This window comes from Pelmatolapia mariae, linkage group LG12 (assembly GCF_036321145.2).
Source record: "Pelmatolapia mariae isolate MD_Pm_ZW linkage group LG12, Pm_UMD_F_2, whole genome shotgun sequence".
Classification (NCBI taxonomy): domain Eukaryota; kingdom Metazoa; phylum Chordata; class Actinopteri; order Cichliformes; family Cichlidae; genus Pelmatolapia; species Pelmatolapia mariae.
In genome coordinates this window covers 15,671,740-15,693,567 of record NC_086237.1, presented here as the reverse complement: position 1 = coordinate 15,693,567, position 21,828 = coordinate 15,671,740, and the positions used below count along the sequence as shown (strand labels likewise).

At 41.3% G+C, this 21,828-nt stretch overlaps 1 protein-coding gene across 4 annotated transcripts; it reads right to left on the bottom strand.

Moving 5' to 3' along the window:
• Positions 1-538: 538 nt before the first annotated feature.
• On the bottom strand, positions 539-15,927 carry LOC134638203 (neuronal calcium sensor 1). 4 transcript variants are annotated; one of them, XM_063488697.1, is made up of 11 exons: positions 15,737-15,926; positions 15,530-15,652; positions 14,959-15,079; positions 13,815-13,957; positions 10,619-10,643; positions 5,253-5,391; positions 3,384-3,462; positions 3,111-3,199; positions 2,945-3,022; positions 2,262-2,369; positions 539-2,148 (listed from the first exon to the last, which is right to left on the bottom strand). In XM_063488697.1, exons 4-10 carry the CDS (start codon positions 13,876-13,878, stop codon positions 2,271-2,273), a joined length of 573 nt encoding a protein of 190 aa, XP_063344767.1. In that variant the 5' UTR covers positions 13,879-13,957; positions 14,959-15,079; positions 15,530-15,652; positions 15,737-15,926; the 3' UTR covers positions 539-2,148; positions 2,262-2,270. The 4 variants fall into 4 exon arrangements, with proteins under 4 accessions (XP_063344767.1, XP_063344769.1, XP_063344768.1 ...); XM_063488699.1 differs by lacking the exon at positions 15,530-15,652 and having other exon boundaries at positions 14,952-15,079; positions 15,737-15,927; XM_063488698.1 differs by lacking the exon at positions 15,530-15,652 and having other exon boundaries at positions 15,685-15,926.
• Positions 15,928-21,828: the final 5,901 nt, after the last annotated feature.

Sequence of the window (21,828 nt, the reverse complement as noted above, 5' to 3'; positions counted from 1 at the left end):
CCGGGGAGCCCAGCAACTTTAAAAGACACGAGCCCCACCCATTAAACCCATCAATGCCAAGACGTCAGAGTTTTATGCACTTCATTGTTCATCACATAACTACACAGTGCAGGCTTATACCACAGAGCAAGCTGGCATGTTAGATTCTGTGTTATAAAGCATTACAGGCACTAAAGCTTGACATGACACCTTCCCTTAACAGTGGTACAGCAGTGCAAAACTGGACTGATAATAAATTACATTTTAATCACAAAGCATCAGGGTCTGTGCAAACTCGAGTTACTTCTTGAGAGTTGATTAAGATTTGTAAAGTTTAAAATATTACAAATAAACACATGAGCAACAGTCATTCTACAAAGCAGCCCCTTAAAGTTATTAAAAGCTGTTAAATATATATATATATATATATATATATATATATATATATATATATATATATATATATATATATATATATATATATATATATATATTTTAAAAAAATGAAAGTTTTCTATCCATTACAAACTAAGGATACAGTAATAGAAAAGATAGCCACTTAAATGCATTTTATTCTGTGCTCTTATACTGTCAATCAACAGGAAAATGACATTTAGAATTTAGTAAATTATCATTTGCATAAGGCATAAAAATCAGTGAAGCTGAAAAACATCTTAATGCTCAAAATAAAACAATCCAATGGAGAAAAAAAAGGCATCAATACATGCGCAGGTCTCACACAGAACAAATACCAAGCAGACAACTGCGACCACAGAGCTCACAAAAGCTTCACAGTCAGAAATGATGTCTGTTTGTGCCTCTCAGTGACCACGGCTTTGTGTTGCTGAGGGTGCTCTCCAAAGAAATACTGAGCTTCAATTTGGCTGCTGTGAGAACCGGGCTGGGTTGCTTGGCCGGGCCATTCGAGAGGCGGGGGCATCTCTGCAGCAGCGCGAACAACAGCAGGGAAACTGAACCACGATGGGATGCACGGGCTGCAAACACAGCAAAATAATCCATAGAAAACTCCGTGCTACTTCAAAATTCCTCCTCACATGAAAAAACAAAACAAAAACCCTGCTCTCTCGAGAAAAGGAAACCTCGGGGCGTGACAAAAATGAGAATCGGGCAACAGTAATGAAAAATACAGTGCAATACATTTCAACAACCTTTGATTTAAAAATAAAACTTCATTCCATATTTATGAGGAAATTCCCATAAATGCAGCAAAAAAGAAAAAGCAGAAAATAAATTACCATTATATTTACATTATATAATACACACTATACTGCTTTGTATCTTTAAGTTAGTGTTCACATTATCACAAAAGTAACACTTTCTTCCCCCCCGACAGATTCTCCTGTGGTTTAGAGTCTCTCTGTGTGGTGATGAAGCAGCAGCACAGTTCCTCTGAGTGAGCAGTTCACTTTGCATCTGCCGCTTTACAGCATGTGAACAAGATGCACACGAACATCTCCACAGGAATTCAGTACCTCGGACTACAAATACTCCAAAGCCCACAGTTACTCAAGGGTGTGATGCGATGCTGCGTAGTTGCAGAAGCACGCACAAATGACGGAGGGTTTTGGAGACAGGTTTGGATTCGCTATCACATCAAACGATATATTTGTTCACAGTCCGCTATTGGAAACGCAGATGGGCAGATACTTGGGAGTAGAAAAGTTTGCAATCCGCTTCTGGGTGATCGAGTTAAAATGTGGCTTCCTCCCATTATTGGTGTGATGGTGCTGCACTGGCATGTAACGGGCAGTGGGGGGAAGCTGAGTGGGATCCATCTGAGGTGTAAGAGGGACGTGAATGGAGCAGTTGAGTTATGATACCTGGTTGTGTTCAGAGCATGCTGGGTAATCACTAACAGAGCTGCTGTGTTACTACAAAAAAAAAAAAAAAAAAGTCTTCACAAGCTCACTTCACAGTTGACAAAACGCTGAGCAGGATGTCAGCAACAATTGGCAGCGGCCAGTGCATTACATTAGCCAGTGAGAGGAGGCCCCGTCTCGCTCTTCGTTCAGCGCTGCAAGAATATTTGATTGCCAGTAAACAAATGAGCCAGATGAATAATTCATAAGAACAAACTCAAGAGCAGAAAGTGGCTTCTTCACTTTGGTTTCAACCCGCAGACTGAAGTTCCTTTCTGTATTCTTTGCTCTGAAGAAATAGGAATTACACAGCATTACTGTGAGGCTGAAGCATGACCGGGAACTGAAAAATCACCCATGCGGGTAGGTATGCAGGTAGCAGCTGATTAATACCCCACTCACCTTACATTCCTACACAAGTCCATCATAGAGTGACAATGCCTGAACAATAGAGGGATCTGCCTTTGATCCTTCCTGAAACTCCTGCAGAGTCAGCTTCCCGTCTGCATTCTGCAACACGACACAAAAACAAAAAAATATATCAAGTTGAAGCCCTGTGATGCTTTTACACACACCTTCCAGCAGGGGGCAAAAAAGCATCTCAGGCCATGTCATGTTGCCCCTATTCTATGCTGTTGGGACTGATGTTTGGTTCAGTGCACTTGGACAGTCGCCACTCTCAGCTAATACAAATCACTAAGTGCTGCTGTGCTGCACAGTTACTCCTATGGGCTGATCTTGGCAGTAGTGAGCTGACAAACACGCCCATGCAGGCTGCGTCTCATCTTTCACTAAAGCTGAGTAGATTCTTGGAGCTGACAGAGCGGGCACTAGCACTGAGGGCTAGAGGTGGAGGAGAATATATATATATGATGTTTATAGACTGCAGGCGGTGTTAGTGACACTGTGATGAATACAGCTAACAGCTCTAAACTTAACAGCGTCCATATCAAAGCCCCGAGGGTGGCAACAAAGGTAGACGAAGGCCCTATTAAAGTTAAACTCATGACTATATCAATGTCAGTCTCAATGAATATCAGATATTGCTCTATCACTATTTACATCGCTAGTACTCAAACACTGACCTTATCCATCATTGCAAAAATACGGTCCACACGCTTCTCTGGTGTGTTTTCTTCCTCTGGCAACTCCACAGTGTTCCCCTACGACATCAGCAACATCACAATGCTTCACATGGTGTTTGCATTAAAACAAGTCAGGATTAGATCTCTAATGTTCGGGAAAACTTACCACCATCTGATATATGGCATCTACAATGTTCAACATCTCGTCTCGGGTTATGTAGCCATCATTGTCGAGATCATATAATTTAAAAGCCCCTGTACAAAGACAAGAAGTTAAAATATGTGGGCTTCATGTGGGTGAAGAGGAGGATAAATATTGTCACACTTTGTCACAGGTTTAAAAAGTAAGTCCAGGTTTTATTTGCCGTTTTTCTCTCTAGAAGTCTGTACTCCTGTCATTTAAATGTTAACAACAAGAGAGGAGACTCCATCTTCTTACATCGCAGCTTTTCATCTAGAGTCCCCCGGGAAGTCACTGACAAGGCCTGGATGAACTCGGAGAACTCGATGCGTCCATCCTGCAGAGCGACCGAGAGAGGGGAGAGAAAGAGAGTGAAGGGAAATGGCCCAGAGACAAGACGAGGCTCTCACTTCACACTTGCAGTGGCTGTACTTTCACAAACTCTGTCCTGTTCTTTTCATGATGTCCTTGCTGGATTCTTCTGAAAATGGGGCCAGACGTTTGCTCCAAGTCAGATGCTATTTTTTGCCTCGCACCTGGCTCTCTCCTGAGGTAGAAATATGTCACCTCTGGTCATTAGTAAGAAGAATGCTACTGGCTCAAAGTCTAAAAATTACAGCACGCAAACATACGACCACAACATACGGGGAGCAAAGATGCCTCGCATTTTCCAGTCATTTCACATCACGAATGGACGTGAGTGATCATTCTGTCCAACGGGGTAGGAACTGTCCCACTCTGAAATTTACTTTTCTCTAAGTGTTGTTAAAATGTGACTCGCTGAGCTAAAAAAAAAACCCCCAAAAAAACCAAACAAACCAAAAAAAAACCCACACAAAAAAAGACGAATTACACTTTTAAATCCACACTTTGTGCATCAAAGAGTGGTCTACTGACTTGATTCTAAATCATAAAAACACAACTCAAAGTTTCTCAGATGCCATTAATTCAAACCAATCCATCATGTTATGACTTCCTGTTTCAAGCAGCTGACGGAGTCTGTCGTCTTCCTACATTCTGCTAAGTCAGCTGCCCACTGCGAGTTTAGCCACAGTATTCTTTAAAGCAGGGGAAAAAAAGCCTGGTGTTTTCGTGCCCCTCAGGGTCAGCTAATGCTATCTCTACCAGACAGCTGACTAGACAGAAAATGCTAAAGTCATGTATTGCAGATCGCACAAGTCCCAAAAACTGCTAGGATCAATGCATTCTCTAACTACGGGGTGCGTAATGCTAATGAAGGTCACAGATAAACATCAGATGAAGGGGATTGTGTGATCTTCCTGACACAAAGCCTCTTAACTCAAGTCAATACACCTCCGGGGGGCTCAGCAGCTTCCTGCGAGCTGCTCTTCTACAGTTTGTGTCCCCAAACACAATGATCATGTACAGATACAGTGAGGTGGATTACTTCAGACAAATGTATCTATCTTGTTGGCTTTGCCAATACATCCTCACCCCATAAAGAGAACAGCACATTCTCTGGGTTACAATTATAGGTTATTATAGACAAGAGGACTCCTCTGCAGCTCGTTGCTCCTTTTTGAGCAAAAAGAAGGGGTACCTAGTGTAATATAATATCTTTAAGTGTAAAATATATCCAGGTTCTTTTTGTACTAATGTTGCCAGAAATACACAATGTGAGCACTCAGTGTGCATTACAGAAAGAATATCTGCACTGGCACTGCGAGACTCTTCAGTTGTATGTAATGTACACGTCCCTATGAGGGAATAATTTAATTACATTTTTGCCTATATTTTATGACAATGCACAAAACAAACAGCTCTCATTCAAAAACTGTGTGTATACAGATGTGAGAGACTACAGCTCTAAGGGGGAAAAAATACAACAATAATGGCACTGGAATAATAATTAAAACGAAAAAGATTACAACGCTTCTCTTTTATTCTGCTCAGTAGTCCCTAGACGTTCACAAAGAAAGAGATGCTGTTCTCACAAACTGACATGATCTGAACAAAAACCTCCAGATTAGCTCTCTCCTCAGACTCCTTTTATCTAACGGCAATGCCAGCCCCAAATGATCATATTACTGTGAACTAGCAAGGGTATTTTAATATTTCCCTACACTCCCTAAAAGGCTAATAAAACACATGAATTTATTTACAAACCTTATTTTCATCAAACACATTGAAGACAAAGGAGGCAAACTTTGTGGGATCTCCAAAAGGGAAAAACTGCTTGTATATCTTCTGAAAACCCACAGCATCCAACTGCCCACTTGGGCAATCTTTGATGAAACCTTTGTACCTAAAAAGAAAAACAGAGTGCACTGTGAGATGATTTTAAAAAGTAATACAGCCTTATGCAATGCAACCATATGAAACAAGAATTCATAATCAAGACTAGAATGGACAGCAGCAGTAGACTGAAGTCACCTCCTCACTCTTACCATAGGCATTACTGATTCAGTCTGAAAGAGTGCGCTAGATCAAAAAGGTAAAGTGCAAAGCTATTTGTCTCATTCACAGATAAGACGATCGCCTTAATCCAATAGCAAGCCCAGGGTGGTTAACTCTAATCAAATTACTCTCTGCTCCTCTTTTGATAATATGCGTGGCTGATAGATAAGTCTGAGAGCTTCCTCTTGCCCTCTGGAAATACCATATCTGGAGAGCGACTTAACATCTCTATTAGCCTAAATATAGAAGCATTTCATAAGCAATTTCAAGTGCAATCACTCAAAGGTAGGCAGTTTTCTTGTATGTCTTCATAAGGGAAGTCTGCATCCACAGAGTCTAACTACACAGGAACAGGTTAGGGAGCAAGTAAGCGAGATTTAGTCTTTACAAAAATAAATCTTAGATGAATAGTAGTAGGAGGAGGACATGACAGGGAAATAATAACACTCTAGTTATTTCAAGCATTGCAAAAAGCTTTTCCTCTTAATCAACAGCAAAAATGACGCAAGTTCACACAAGGGAGTACTGCGTGTTCGTCTCTGCTTCAGCTCTGGCTGTTCGTAATAAGACTGGGCTATAATTAAGGCCAGAGAAAGCGCGTTCTGATGAAGAATGAAGGCCAGGGCCGATCTTTTCCACTCACACTGTGACTCCTCACTCCTCTTAAACTCTTTTACTTTTAATCTGCCCGGGAGATAATGAAGCCAGCTCCTTACAGTCAAAGAAATAGGCAAGGAGCTTTGAGGAGCAGCTGGGAAAAAGTTCAGCGAGAAGAAAAGCGAGAAGAGAGCAGAACCACGAAATTCTCATATATGAATTATCTGGAGATATATGCAGGGGAAAAAAAAGAAAGCCTAGCTTAACTATGCAGGCTATAACCTAATTGGTATTCAAAGAACTGAACGCGCAATGCATATCGTAATCCACAGCCGACCTATTTCACCTGAATTCTTTTGTCATTTTTAATGCTTGACGGGGGAATATTAAAGAAAAGACTGAAGACAATGAAATGTGCTCTATCATACTGTACATACAGTGCACATGTTCAAGCACAGAGCATTACAAGTACAAAAACTAGTACATTTGCATTCAAATTCTCCGTTTACTGCTTTCAGGCACTGAAGACTGTATCATAGGTACACCCACAGTGAGAGAAAATATGAATTCATTAAATCACATCTAAAATAAATATTTTTATTCTGTCAATATCATATCTAGTTTGCTCTTTTTTTAATAATGCCAGATCAGGAGGGTCAAATATCAGCAAATTTTAGCTCACTGCAAACAAGCAAAAATAAATTAGCACTCCCATATTGATGCATGCGCTTAAAGATGCGCTGGCATCTGTTTTCTAATAAGTAACAAGACACTGCATGGCAAAAATCACAGTTTGGAAATGTGTTGAGAATCGTGGCAAAAAGGCTGTTTTATATCCTTCTCTGTCCAGAGGATAAATGAATTCACTGAGATGAATTCGAAGATCAGCAAAAATTATGTCGTCCAGACACTTTGTTGCTTTGCGTTTTGAGCCATTATGCATGGCAAAAAGAAGGCTTTTAGAAGGGCAACCCATCAATTTTACACACAAAGGTTCAGTTCACCCATCAGGAGCATTTCTCGGTCTGTGAAAGCACATCTTCTGTGGTTTAAAAGGAACTTTCTAGAAAAAAAAAACTGAGTGACTGATTATGTAGTTTGGATTTTCTCGACTTTAGCTCGAGCCTTAAAATTTAACAAAAAGCCTGTGTTGCAAGCATTGGCATGGCAATGGCATTTAAGAGGAGAAAGCATTTAAGACGCAAGTGCAGTCTAATGGAAGGTGATTTTCTGTTGCATTATGGGAAATGGATAAAAGGGTAGGGCGGACTCGGCTGCTTTAATTTTGAACAGTTTTTACATTTTTTCCTCTTTCAGATGACTCAATCTTTTTTTAATGCAATGCTAAAATCACTTGAGTACCTCAGTGCTGCGTAAATAAGGATCCCCCCCCCCTTTTTGCAACTCACAAGGAATTACCATCTTAGAAAAGCATCTTCCAGTAATTTAGCACATCTACAACATTTTCAAGGTTTCAAAATGTGAGAACGCCTGACTACAGTGTCTATAGTAGTATTTCCTCATACCTGTAAATATACTTGTATGCAAAACTAATCCAGTGACCTTTAAGCAGTTAATGGCAACAGGCCAACAATTAAAAAATAAATTCTTACACATGATAAAATAAAAGAGCTCTAATGACGCAGTAGTGCATTTCATCTTATGATTATTATTACAGCTCCACAGTGTTTCAGTTTTAATGGCTGAATATTTAAATAATTAACTATTTATTTCAAGTGCAATCAATTGTGCATCAACCAGACCGCCACTTAACTGTAACATTAAAATAACAACGGCAAGAATAAGTCAGACTACTAAGCCTGCCCCATTTTTTGTTAAACATTTTGCTAGCATCAAATTTAAAAAAAAGAATCATCATAAAACAACTTGATACGCTGTCTTTGCACAATTTCCATAAAAAGCACGGTTTAAACAGTGAAGTGCACCTTTACTGACATTTTGCACAGCATCCCAAACTTTGGGAAACACATCAACTATACAACAGCTAATTTACATATGCACTGTACACTCATAAACTGTAGATACAGTGGATACAGTAAGCACTGCACCAATGTGTAAACATGTTTGCAGTGTCAGCTGCTCATAATACGAATCACTTTCATTTGCCAAGAACACGTCATGTACAAGAGATCCTACTTGGTGACATTAGTGCTAAGACACACACACGTTCAGCCTGTACTTGAAGCGGTGTAATAGTGCAACTACGCGCTGTACTTGTGGGGACGTGACATTGTGGATCAGACCACTCTCGGGTGCTGGGACGAAGATAAGATATTTATTTTCTGGCACTGGTTGCATCTACCACGGTGGCTTGGTACTGTGCAGGATGTTTCTTTTGCTCCTGCCTAGCTGGCAGAGAACATCACTGAGCTATGGCATTTAGTTATTGATTTCAGGTAGGCCGCGGGCATACTAATGATGTTCCCTTAGAGGAGAATTAGAAAGGAGAATAAATTTAATGCACAACAGGCATTTATCTAACCCTGCTAATTCTTCTGTGTCTGTGCTTGTGCTCTAATTACACGCCATCTGGCATTCCCCCTGGTAAAATTCCCTCTCATCCCTCACACTCAGCCGTGTTGATTGCTACTGATCTTCAAGTGAGGGCTCGTGCAAACTTTCCTGTGAAAGACAGCGAGAGCGATGGCGAGCTAGCTGGCTGCACAGCCGGCGGGGTGGAGGTTTGGGGAGGGGAGGGTTTCCGCCCCAGTGCACTCAGGCAGCCCTAGAGACAGGCCAGCTCGAAGGCTCTGGACCTGCCAATGTCCAGTGATATCTAATGCCGCTGTACTACTGCTATGTGCCGTGGCTCCCTTTCCCCCTGCGAAAAAACTCCCCAACAGTAAAAATGAAGAGCAACTAGCTCTAAAGGCAAAGCTCTTTTCACGCATGTGGAATTAGGTCATGAAATGCAAACGCAAAAAGGAGGAGAACTAAAATGTGAACATGGAAGAGTCATCACTTCACTACGGAGCTCTTTCTTCTGATTTATGGTCTACTTTGATTTGGATTTTCAAAGAAATAATAGCCCAATAGCACCACCCGGCAAACAAAAGAGATGACTGTGCTCACGCTTGAATCATCTCCGCTAATGAAGAAAGCATTGTTTCTTATCCATCTGCCAGCGGCTGTCAAATTGTCCCTTCACAAAAAGATCCATAAATTCACACCTTAACAATAAAAACAGATTGCTCTGGGCCCACTTTTATGCGATATCCAGGCTTAAAGTGTCTTTGTTTTATGAATTTGCTTCGTTTTGACACATTGAGGTGCATGTTTTAACGCTGTTAACACAGACTGGGATCAGACAAAGGCTAGACCTCTATGAGCCTATCTTGGCTCAGGTCACAGTGACTAATAGGGACAGAATCTGACAGGAAGGATTACTAATGAGCAACCTTGTGTAGGTTTTGTGGCCAAGTAGTCATGACTGCCTGAAAGTGAAACAACCTTGCACCCCTGCCATTCCTCTGTTATCAGACATCCCTTTTGCAAACAGAGCAAAAAGGTTGTGGAGGAATGCATCATGGAAATGTTTGTATCAGTATTATCAGCCTTCAAAGTCATTCTGTCTCAGTTAGGCTTCAAAGTCATTCTATTTTCAGAACTCATCTGTCTTCAGGGAAGCGTGAGGGAGATGGCTCCAAATCCACTATCAAACCAAATCCAGCAACACTGTTTGCTGACTCAAGAAAACGAATCCTGAGAAGGGATACATCGAAAAGGGGGTTTTCCAGCTGGGTCAATGTAAAACTTCCTGACCCTTTTGAGACCTGGGACATGTAACAATGCCGACCTCGTCAATCTGTCAAAGTCACTGTGTTTACCTGATCGTGATGCACACCTTTCACTTGCCAAAGAACTGTTTCACTCATGACGACGACAGCTCTGAACATCGACTCTAATTGAGTGTGACCGCATTTGTAAAAATCTTTCTCGAGTGTGTATTTTTCCGTTTGTGTATGCTGCACGTCACTGCCCCTGCCCCTCGCACAAAGGCTGAGAGAGATAGAGAGTGCGATCTCCACTGGATGGTCTAAATCAGGAGTGCATCATAGGTAAATGCCTTTTGCAAATTAGAAACACGGCCAGCAAGATGCTATTATTTCTCACATTATTGCAGTTAAAGGCATTCTCCAAAGACAATCATGCAATCAGTGAGCCAAGCAATTCATGAAAAGACACTTTGAGTCAAAATTTTGTACCTGCCAATCTGTTAATACAGCATGCAGTTTGGATTTGTGGTGTGTTAAAAATGACACAGTATCTTTTATATAAAAAACATGAAGCCAGCACATTCAGATGCTGTCAGATTAATGCGAAGAAGTAAACCCGAAAGGAGCGTCTAACTCCAGCGAGCTTTGTCACTGAAGACGCTGCTAAATGCTAATATTTGACTAGCCCCACATCAACAAAGGAAAAGAAAAATCTCATTAAAAATGCATGCACACACTTACCACTGCTGCACCTCCTTCTCTGTAACTGTAAGAGAAATAAAGAGTGACATTAGCTAGATGCAAAACTTAGCATATCAGACACAATAGAGGAGCCTGGTAGCCAACCATATTGGTACTAGGCTTTCAAACATGTTTTATGCAACAACAACATAAAAAACATTAAGTTTCAACATGCAATTATTGGAATACAGCTTTTGTTTTGCTGAAAGTAGAATTCATTAATTCTAGTATATCCTGTATAGCGGTAGACAAGTGGGAGTAAACCCTAGAGAGCCACAAAAAGACGAGGAAAGCAGAGTGAATGAAGGTCAGCCACTGATTTAAGAAAAAGAACTGTTTATGTGGCAGGATGTGTTATCATGCCCACACAAGCACTACTATCTGCCAGTATCTAATCAACCATTCCCACATGCCTTTCCCTTGTCTCTTTACTTTCTCTCAAGTAACCAAAGTAATTTTCAGCCTCTTGGCTCCTGGGATTACTAATGAAAAAAAAAGGGCTGGAAATCAATAGCATTAGTTTAACCAGGTGGTCTTTTGAGAGGCACTCTGAACTCATGTTGCTGCTGCTGCAGCAAGCTGACAATAGATGCTGTCTACCACCACTTCTGTTTGGCCCGGGGGAAAGTAAAAGGCTTTTAAAGACAACAAAACGACAGTAACTTAATCACTAATTTCATCTACTGTAATGTTTAACCTTGAGCAGCTCATAGTCATGGTTACTAGCCAGGTAAAACACAGAGAGGGTAAAAAGCATTGAGTAAGCAAGGCTACATTCTCCTGTAAACAAAAAATAAAAAATTACATTATCCAGCAGTCTCGCATTGTAGGAGACAGACAAATTAAAAGAAATCTTCACAACAAATCTGGGAAAAAAGAAAAGAAACACCTGAAACACAAAACATGAAATTTACCCAATGTTTGTGATAATGCGACTAACCTCAGATCAAGAGCAAAACAATACAGGGACTACTGATAAGAAGCTCTGCATATATCTCCATCTCAATTTGTTCTGCTCAGCATTTTAACCGAGAAACTCATCCTGTGACCATTTTCTGGTCAATAAATGACAGGGTCAATCTCACTACTTTTAGCCAAGCCAAGCTAGCATTAAATTGGCCTCAAAAGCCATTGCTGCAGTCAGAAATTGAGGCAATTTACCATGGCTGCGATTTAATAAAAAACCGTGTTACATAACTCAGTCAGCGGCAATGGGCAATAATGCAATCAGCCAGTTGCAGGAAGGTGCGGGGCCCACTCAGTCGTTGGCCCTGCAGGGTCTAGCTAGAACACATTCAGCTTGTGCCTCCATCGCTATGAGTGTCATTGTCTCTTTTCACTTCAAAAAAAGAAAAAGAAAAAAAATCTTCATGCTGATACATGGGCCTATGCTACATCCTGCAGACATTTTAATAGGATTGCTGGTCCTTCCATGTAATGCCAGAACAGTCATTCAGGGAAGCATTTATGGGGAGAAGCGAGTTTGTAACTATTCCCTACTGTTTTCCACTAAAGAGCAGAAAAATCACTGTGCAACAGCTCTCACTAGAGCTGTTGCACAGCCTACTATTGTCTCTGAAGGTGTTTTACTGACGATAACAAAAAAAAATTCCAAAAATGTGCTCATAAGAAATTTTCTTAAATACAATAAAGCCAGATGTCAGCATTTATTCCTCTTAAATAAATAGGCCTCAATTCTGGCCTTGCTGTTGACCTTTTAACGCACATTATTTTCTGTGCAAAACATCCTGCATCTTTTACCAGACACACACACAAACAGAAACACAAACAGAGAGGCACAGGGAAATTTACTGAGTCCCCAATCTGTCAAGGACCAAAGGAAAGCATTGACTAAAATGGCAGACTACGCTTCTCATGGGAGCGCAAGAGAAAGAGGTAACAGGATGAAGGAAAGCAGAAACGATAGTCTCAAGTCAAGCAACAACAGTAGCAACAAGAGAACGATCACGCTGGGAGAGAAAAGCTCAGAGCCCCTCTCAGCGATGCTAACCAGATAAGATCCTAATTATACTATTCCATTCCCTGCTCAAAGAGGGCGGTTAGGGGGAAAAGCAAAAGAGACAGGGTGAAAGGTTAAGAGAGAATGAGAAAGCCAGTCAGACAGGGGAGAGAGCGAGAGAGAGAAAGGGACAGCAGCAAGCAGTCCAGCCCAGCATGAAGTCTAATCTTCCTCCACAGCAATTTCCTGCTACAACAGCCTTCCTTGGTTCTGCTGTGGAGAGACCCACCACACAAATAACACTGTCATTAAGCAGCCAGGGGATGTCAACTCCCACCCACACCTGCACACCACGGTGCTCAAATAATAATAATAATAATAGCAATGCTGTGCTCCAAAAATAACACACAAGTGGTTAATATAGTGGATACCAAGCAGACATTGCTGGTGGTAATTAGAAATGTGATCCAAAGTGATAGCTGAGCAGATGCTGGTAAGCAACGGCTGGTAAGATGGTAGAAATACAGTCAATTTGCACCCTAATGCATCAACGGGAACAACAATCGAAGATATAATTACAAAGTCACACCTTCGCTACAGTTCTTTATTGGAGGGTCAGTCCCGTTTCTGTGAGCCCACCCCATCCATCGATCTTGACGCAGGAATGCAATTTATAAGTGTAGCAGCACAAGCACGGCGTGAATTGATTTACCCTTTCTACGTTTAGATTTATCAATGTCTGTCACATTAGAAGTAGAACATACAGCATGTTTACAAGCGCAGCACATAAAACCACATACTCATCGGTAAAGAAAAGCTATCATTACAGCTGCCGCAAACTCTACTATGTCCTCAGCGTAACTTAAAGAACCCGCTTGCAACTTTTTACTCAGACTTAGCTGATCGCAGTCTGCGATACATTCAAAAATCTGAAATTTAAAACAAATGAGGAGATCATTCGCAACTGACATCTGCTCTGTCAGTGGTGAAAAATGTATAGCATCCCAAAGCATCCCAGCAGGCAGCGTTATTTACTCTTAAGCCTGTGTGGTGCACAGTGGGTGGAAAATGAGATTAGCAAACCGCAGCAATAAACTCTGTATTATGTATTCCTACTGCAAGCTGTATGTTCTTTAACCTCAGGCCAACAGGCTATGACAAGCTCGCAGAAAAAGTTTCTGCAAAGTTTTTCTTTGTAAGAACAAGCAAAAAACAAACACACTTTCAGTTACTCACAGTAGGTTTTCCTTGTCAACTCCTCCACCACCTCTGGCTTGAGCTTGCTGTTGGATTTACCCATGATCTTCAGCTCTCTTCGACGCCTCCAAATCCACGCTGGCACGTATCACCTGTTACTACGTCCTCGCCAGTCTGCTCCTCTGCCAAAACACGCAAGAGAAGTGGGGCCAGTTTAGGTGCGAAGACACGGGTGAGATAGGAGAAAGACACTTTTATTTGAGTTTGCTTTGACAGAAAAGGAAATAAAACACTCCCATTCACGCTGCGGTCATGATCTGCTCAGCCATCAGCACTCCACACAGACGAGTCAAACCCCAGGGGACCACGTGAAGAGGACCCAGCAGGTTGTTGAGTCTATACGAGCGCTGCGGAGCGCCTATGTGTCCGCCTCATTTCTTCACAGCAGCCCGTGGGCGAAGAGTGGCGTTTGGACGCGTTGCTACCTTCGTCCTTGGATACAAGAGTCACTCAGTGGCTGGGTTAAGCACGCTCGCTCCCTCACAGTCATTCTCTGTTCTTCTCACTCCTCCCACCCCTCCTTTCCCACCACTATCTCTATTGCTCAGGGTAAGTTACTGTAGAAAAAGAGTCCTCCCTCTTGACAGCTGAGATAAGGAGGTGTGTAAACTAAAATACAATGAACAGAGCTCGACTTGGATGCCCCCCGCTGCACTTTGCGCTCGCTCTAAAACGTTAGCTCTAATCCTTGGAATTTACACAGACACCACAGTGTAAAGAAACAGTTTTAAAAGGCTTCAGTAATAATTTCTAGGGGGAAAAAAAAGAAGATAACAGAAAGACGCCAAGTCTGTTCATGGTTCTACAGCTCTGATGCCAACTGAACAGCACAAAAGAGATCCGGTGCTGCTCTTAAAATAAGCATGTGAGCTGTCTACCAAGTTTAGATGTGTATTTGAAGAGTGACAGTTTTCTTTTTTTTTCTCCTCCATTCTGACTCATAATTCTCCCTCCTTTTCTAGCCTCATGACAACACGGCATGGTGATTTCTTCCTCTCTGTCACAGAGATGGGGATAATGGAATTTCTTTGTACCGTGGGCCGGGCGTTGGCATGCACTGACGGTTAACCACAGCAGCTGTCTGAGCCACAGAAATTAGAAGACTACTGTACGCACTATGCACCTTCACTGCAAACATCTGTACTCTGCGTCCACGGCCAGCGATGTCTTTGCGAGGGATGCCACGCTGGTAATCACCATTTTGCGTTTGCTCAAGCCTTCTGGTCCTGGATATTACACAGACACTATGAAAATAAACAAACAGACAGCAGTTACAAAGGGAATGACAGGCATGTGCTGTGTTTCATGAGAAATGGACTGGACTGTCACCTAGAGCCACAGACACATGGGCACTTGACTGGAAAAACACTCAAAACAAGACGACCTTTCTAGTGTCTGCCTAAGCTGCTGAGTGTAGCCAGCAGGCATCAGACAATATGCAGCTAGAAGAGTGCTGTCAATTTAACTGTAGAGGCTGCTATTAAAGTATTCTGCGTTAAATCAGCACAGCCTAAACGAGCAGAAAATGAAGTCACGTTGTGAAATGACTGATTCAAACAGCTGGCTAAGACAAAACAGCACAACTAAAATACATACATTCTCAACAAACGTATAGCCTGGTTAAAACCCTCGAAAAGCGCTTTGTTTTTATTAATTTCAACGTGTTTTGATTGACAGCAGCGAGAAATACATACAGTCGCGGCAGCAGCAGGTGGGATGTTGCCTGGCAGTACCATAGCAACCCTCAGTTTATGGCTACAGTGCGGGAAGCTAGTCATTGTACTCGAAACGTTTGGTACCCATGCTGTTCCGTGTAGCTAGTTGACAAGGAAAAAAACAGAAAACACACCTTTAAATGAATAAAGAAAAAAACGTTCCCATATAAAGCGGCTTCTGGTTACCTCAGCCACAAAAGCGGAAAGTCGCGGTGAAAAGAAATAATTTGCCCCACAGCAGAAAGCCGCTGTCCGACGCCGTCTTCCTTCGCCGAGTTCCGGAGCAAGCGACTCGCTGCTGCGCGGATGGCCGTCCGTGCTGCTCTGATGCCGCCGTCAGGGAGTGACGTTGCTGCCTCTGCTGCATGGCCCCGACCAACTCAGCTCAGTGCCAGAGACACTGACGTCGCGGTACCACTGGACACACACTGACTCTTTGTGTGCTTTAAGAGCCTTTACACGTGTCACCGGGCACATAGCGAGAGGTTAACTTTTCGACTCACATTCACATTATATGTAACGTTGTTTACAGGTCAGTCTGCCTGCCCAGTTTTACACACAAAAAAAAGAAAGAAAAAAAGGTCGAAAGTGGTGGTGGGGGTTTTCTTTATAACACTCAAATGAGCCGCTTACCCTTTTTAATGCCTAATCACTGCACTAGATTCAAAGTTAGTGTTTGTAACTTGAGAATTCTGAGTTTGTTGTTCAAACGGACAAAAATTAATTGTGGCAAAGGGTTGAATTAAAATGCACTAAGTTACATTTTTAGCATAAATATCAAAGTTCCTTAAGTAAAGGGGCTAAAACGATTCAGAATAATCTAACTTTTAGTCCTTCGTCGGGGTCAGTCAAGGTTGAGCAACACTACAATTCCCACAATGCCATTGAAGGCAGTCCTGCGTTTGAGGTAAAATTCCAAATTTACATGATATCTGATTTACAGCGTTTGGCCCAAATAACTACCGTTAATAACACTGGTTTGTATAAAGATCACTTTTTAAGTGTGAAGTAAAGAAAGGTTTATTCATTCATTCATTTATTTATTTATTGCTATGTTTAAAAATAGCTACAAAGTAATCCACTTCCATATCTGCACTTGTTTAAACTTTTCAGTATTCTCACACCAAATCAAATAACACAGAAATGACTAGCATTTGTTAATGGCGTTTCTCATTAACACATCATACATATTCAATGACTTATTTTCAATGACTTAAAAAAACCCCACCTAAAATGGCATTTTAAATGCAAGCTATTTTCAATGATTTCAAATGTCAGCAGCAGAGCAGCCCATACTCAAAAAAAGATCACCTGCCTCTTTTGCTCTCTGTTCTCTCTCTTTCCTCCATTAACAGTGAATTATCACACTTAATGTTAATGGTTGATAACACGGCAGGTAGCCAAGTTACACACTGAAATAGTTTTTGTGTTTCGTGATATGTTTGGTTTAGTTTTTTTAAAGCTTGGTTACAAAATGATAACATCAAGTCATGTTTGGAGAGACTGATCTGCTAGCTTGTTAAAAAGCCCATCTACAGTCTCAAAGCCTCCCTAGGGCAGCAAGCCGTTCAAACAATGGGGTGTGAATAAATGATGTGTGTAAGTGGGTCGTTACATTTTCAGCAAAAGGCTGCTGAATCACTGCTGAGTATGAACTTTAACACTCACAGGCCTTTGGTCAAAATTAAAATAACTTCACCAGAGGGCTTCAGGCATAATGAGAACACGAGTTAAAGCGTGACCATCATGGAAACGTGAGAGGGAATATTCTGAGGTCCCCCTGTTGGTGAATCGGCTACTGATGCCATAGTCTGCTGCTTGATAGGTATGCAAGTGCACACATTCTCTAAACATAACACAGTACATGCTATTACATATATGGTTTTATGTTATGTTCTTGAGAAGAAAAATGTGTGTGCTCACTGCTTTTCACAAGCTTTCTCGTCAGGACCCAGACTATCCAATAACTGTTCAGTGAATCCAAGTACTCTTATATTTATCCATCCATCCATGCATCTTCTCTCGCTTACCCAATTCAAGGTCGCAGTGGAGCCTTTCCCAGTGAGAAGTGGAGTACACCCTGTACTGATGCAGACCGGTATTGTTATTTATTCCTTTCATATCTTAACTGTGAAATGTGTTAAGGGCCACTTACAGAACATTATTTAACCTTTGCCAGGTTCTATAAGGGCTTTGTAATGAGTTTCACATAAGCAGACACACACATACACACACTCGACCGTGGAGCTGGAATGCAAGGAGCTTGTCTGGCATCGGGAGCGAGTTGGTTCAGTGTCCTCCCCAAAAACACTACTAGTGTGGAGGGCTCAGGTATCAGAAGTTTATCAAAGCTTATACATAGCTGAATACATGTATATCATTTATGAGTGGGTTATTTTTAGTAACATAAAATGCTGACAGTCTGATTCAACCATGGTAAACAAAGTATTGTGGTCACTGCGAAGAAAAATACTGTTACTACTGAAGATAGGCTTCGTAAGGTACTATATTAACTTCGTAAGGTAGGGTCAAGTTTTTGACCTTCACAGAGAAAGTCTGGGTTCAAAATCCAGTGAATTATGCTTAATAAAGTTTTCTAAAAATACAAGTTTCAGGGCAAAAGGAAAACGTGACTGCAGACAACTTTCTCCAACACATGTATCTCCCATAGAGAGGCTCGCCCGACTTGTCTGCTTTTCTCAGCAGCACAGTTTTGAAGCTTTATACAGACTGGTGGGATGTTTTTATTGCACATCTTCATATCTGACTGTGCACACACAAGCTCTAATGATAGATTTGCAGGTCTTGTACACATCCACAAAAATTAAGAGACATTTACAAATTTGACTTGAGAGAGATTGGGAGACATCTGTGTACAGGTTTGCAAATAAAGGTGGTAGAGTAAAAGCCTCATTATTCATCAGTTATTTAGGGAGTAAAGTTTGTTAGCCTTGGGGGTAGGGATGTGCATGATTTTCTAATATTAGTCACTGAGCTACAAAAAAAAGAAAGGTTATCTTTTTTTTTTTGGTTATAATATGATGGATGGTCTTGGAAGAATGCCCATCCCTTCTTGGCAACCACGCTTATGTGGTGGTGCAGTTGCTGCTGGTGTCAACATAGACTGTATTTAAAAAGTGGGCTTGGTTTCCGGGTCTGAAAAATGACACGTAAAAAGCGAAGGGGGGGGCGGTCGTTTTGTTACCAAAACAAGAAAGATTTCAGTAATCTCTGTGGGAAATACAAACCTTCAGTAGCTTGATCTATGAGCCCAGCAAATACTTTCCTAATGAGTTTTATGGTCTCAGTGGCTAGTTTATTAAACACAGCATGATGTTCATTCTAGAAATGATGTTCCTTGTTAAAACACAGCAATAAAGCAGCATTTGCCTTGGGGCAGGCCTACCTTGTGATTGGTAATTTCTTATCCTACGAGTGGGCCTGTTTGTGGCCACACCCAGCTACGGCTGGTTTCAAAATGCTAAGATGGCAACTATCACCTCAGCCTTTGGGATGAAACTTTACCAACCAATGGGTGAATTCTCAGTGGTTGCATACATCTCTTATGTACAGTCTGTGTGTGCAACTCATTTATGTTATTAAAACAAACTGCACAATCCACCCCATTTTTTTAAAGTTCCTTCTTTTCCCAAAATTCATGAAACTATCTTCTGTTAAATTCCATGCGTCTGACCAAAAGACAAAGAATCCACAATAGAAGGTCTGTGGCAGAAGTAAATAAAACTGAAAGCTTGAGAGTGGGATTGTAAATTGAGACACCATCCCAGCAAACTTCAGGTAAGGTGTATCCAAACATAGGCTACTATAATTACTGATCTGGAGATTGCAGGGCCCTGCTGGGAAAGAGCACAAGATGGGAATAAGGGAAAATGATTTCAGATACATTACTTGCTAAAAGATGGGGAAAGGAATTTTAATTGGTCTGAAGAAAAAAGATTAATGCGCTGCAGTTTCGTGTATTGATTTTTATACTGAAGGACGCGAGGACGAGTCATGTAACCAGAAGGCTCATTTGTATTTTTGCTCTCGATTCCTCTTACTCATGCTCGAGTCCAAACTTTGCAGTCAGACATCTCCATGCGTAGCTTATTAAAATTCAACTCCCCCGAGCGTCGTGTAAACAGATGTTCAGCTATTGGATTTGTTCATTAACAACTGCCACGCCATCATTCTATAGCCCGATAGGAGCTTTCTGTTAATTCATGGGAGGGTTGGATCAAAATGTAGGCAGTCTGACTTGGCCAGCTTAGTATTCAGTATCCTTCCCTGCAGTCCCTTATTGCAGTCAACTGCAGTTACAGTAGCCCCGTAGGAATAGAGAGAACAAGGCTGAGAAATAGAGAAAGAGGCCATGGCAAAAATGGGGCAAACTGCTCTAAGATTTTTTTATCTTTCTGGATCGTTTAGAACTTTAGAAGCCTTGTTGAGTTTACTAAACTAAAGTCTGCATCTTGTATCAAGTTCAGTCTAAATGCTATCTTATGTTTGTCTAATTTTAGATCACTATGTTGAAGTTAACTTCAGTAGGTATTGCAGCAGGTAATAAGGTAAGGTTTGCATTGTCTGGCTCTGTTTGAAAGACAATTGCATTACCATTGCACCACCCAGCTGTATGCTTATACATACAGTATCTGCTTTGTGATATCACAGACTTTTAAACTAGTGTTTTTGCTGCTGCTGTCGGCCTTGTGTGATAATTCTTTTTTTGTGCATATCTGTGATGCCACACATTTTAGCTCATAAAACAGTCTCGGCGCAGAAAACTCGACTGCCAGAGTGAGACATGAAAATTCTGCTCCTATAGTCATTTAACTTCCAAACAGGACAACATTACAGAATAATGCATTGATCAAACACCGCTTTACCTCACATCACGCCATTATTGAAACACATATTACAAAAGCACCTCCCCTGAAAATGATTGTTCATAATCACTTGCAGATTATAGCCGTTTATCAGAAACCACACACCACGATCATTAAGGCATCACCATCAGCAGCACAGTGGCATCATTAAATGCCGGCGCAACGTCGGCATCCCTGTGATATGCTGACATATGCTAAAACAGCTGGGGGGCTCCTGGAAGAAATGCCACGGCCAGGAAAATGACTGCACATTTCGAGTTTCAGCACCCTCCGTATTGCCTTGAAAGCGCTGGAAAGCTATCATATCAGGGCTGACAGTATAGCATCAACACAATATTTGTCTTAATTAGCAGATGGAACATTGAAAGGGAGGAGAAACTCCACCAGCAGGAGGAAATATTCTTAGGTTTACAGATTTTCCAGAGAGAGAGAGACACCCATGCATAAATTGAGGAAATAAATGTTCAGAGGAACGTCAATATGTTTGAGAAACAGATGTTACAGGGCCATTCTGCTGGTACTTTTATGCATGAAGGTAACTTTGATTCAGCATCTGATACATCACTGTGACAATTTTATAAATAGTCCAGTACTTAAGTCTGAACAGAAATGCAGCTTTACTGAGACATGAAAGGTGTGCTATATTTATGCGAGGACTTCTGCTTATAGTTACAGCTGATAACTTGCAGGAAAAAGTCAGGTCAGAAGATTCTGTTCAATCAGCCACTAAAACTAACATACTTGATCTGCCATCAGTGCTTTTCCTCAACATAAAGTTTTGGTGATGGACTGTCATAAAGAGGCAGGTGAACATTTCTGTCGTTGCTGTTGTTGTTGCACACACACAAATTTTTGCTACTCTGTGACAGATGGATGGAATGACAAAGAGCAGCAGATGAGCGACAATCCTTTTATGTACAAGCCAGAGCCACTCTACTTAAATGCATCTCAAAATTAAACACTGCGAGGCTGGACTTCACAGTGAAAAAAACCCCAGTTTACCAAATGTCTTTCCAAAATGTCGTAATGCATGACATGCAGTTTAACATGACTTTAATATAGTTTCTATCAATAACATAACTACAAATGGGGCACAAAAAAGTGATCTAACAGAGATTACTTTCTATAAACATTTTTCAAGCCATAAACGGCTTCCTCCTTCCTCAGTAATTACAACCAAACAAAATTTTCCTGAGGCTTCATCTGCTGTGCCCACTTGTGTATCGCATATGGCTAGATATATATAATTTAGGACATCATGAATATACAATTCATGCCCTCCTCAGAGTGAGCAGGCATGAGAATCCGACGACGCTCATCACAGTCTGTTGTGCTCGGCAAATCTAGCATGGCATTGAGGTTTTAGTGGAGCAGCGACACTGGTGTAATGCT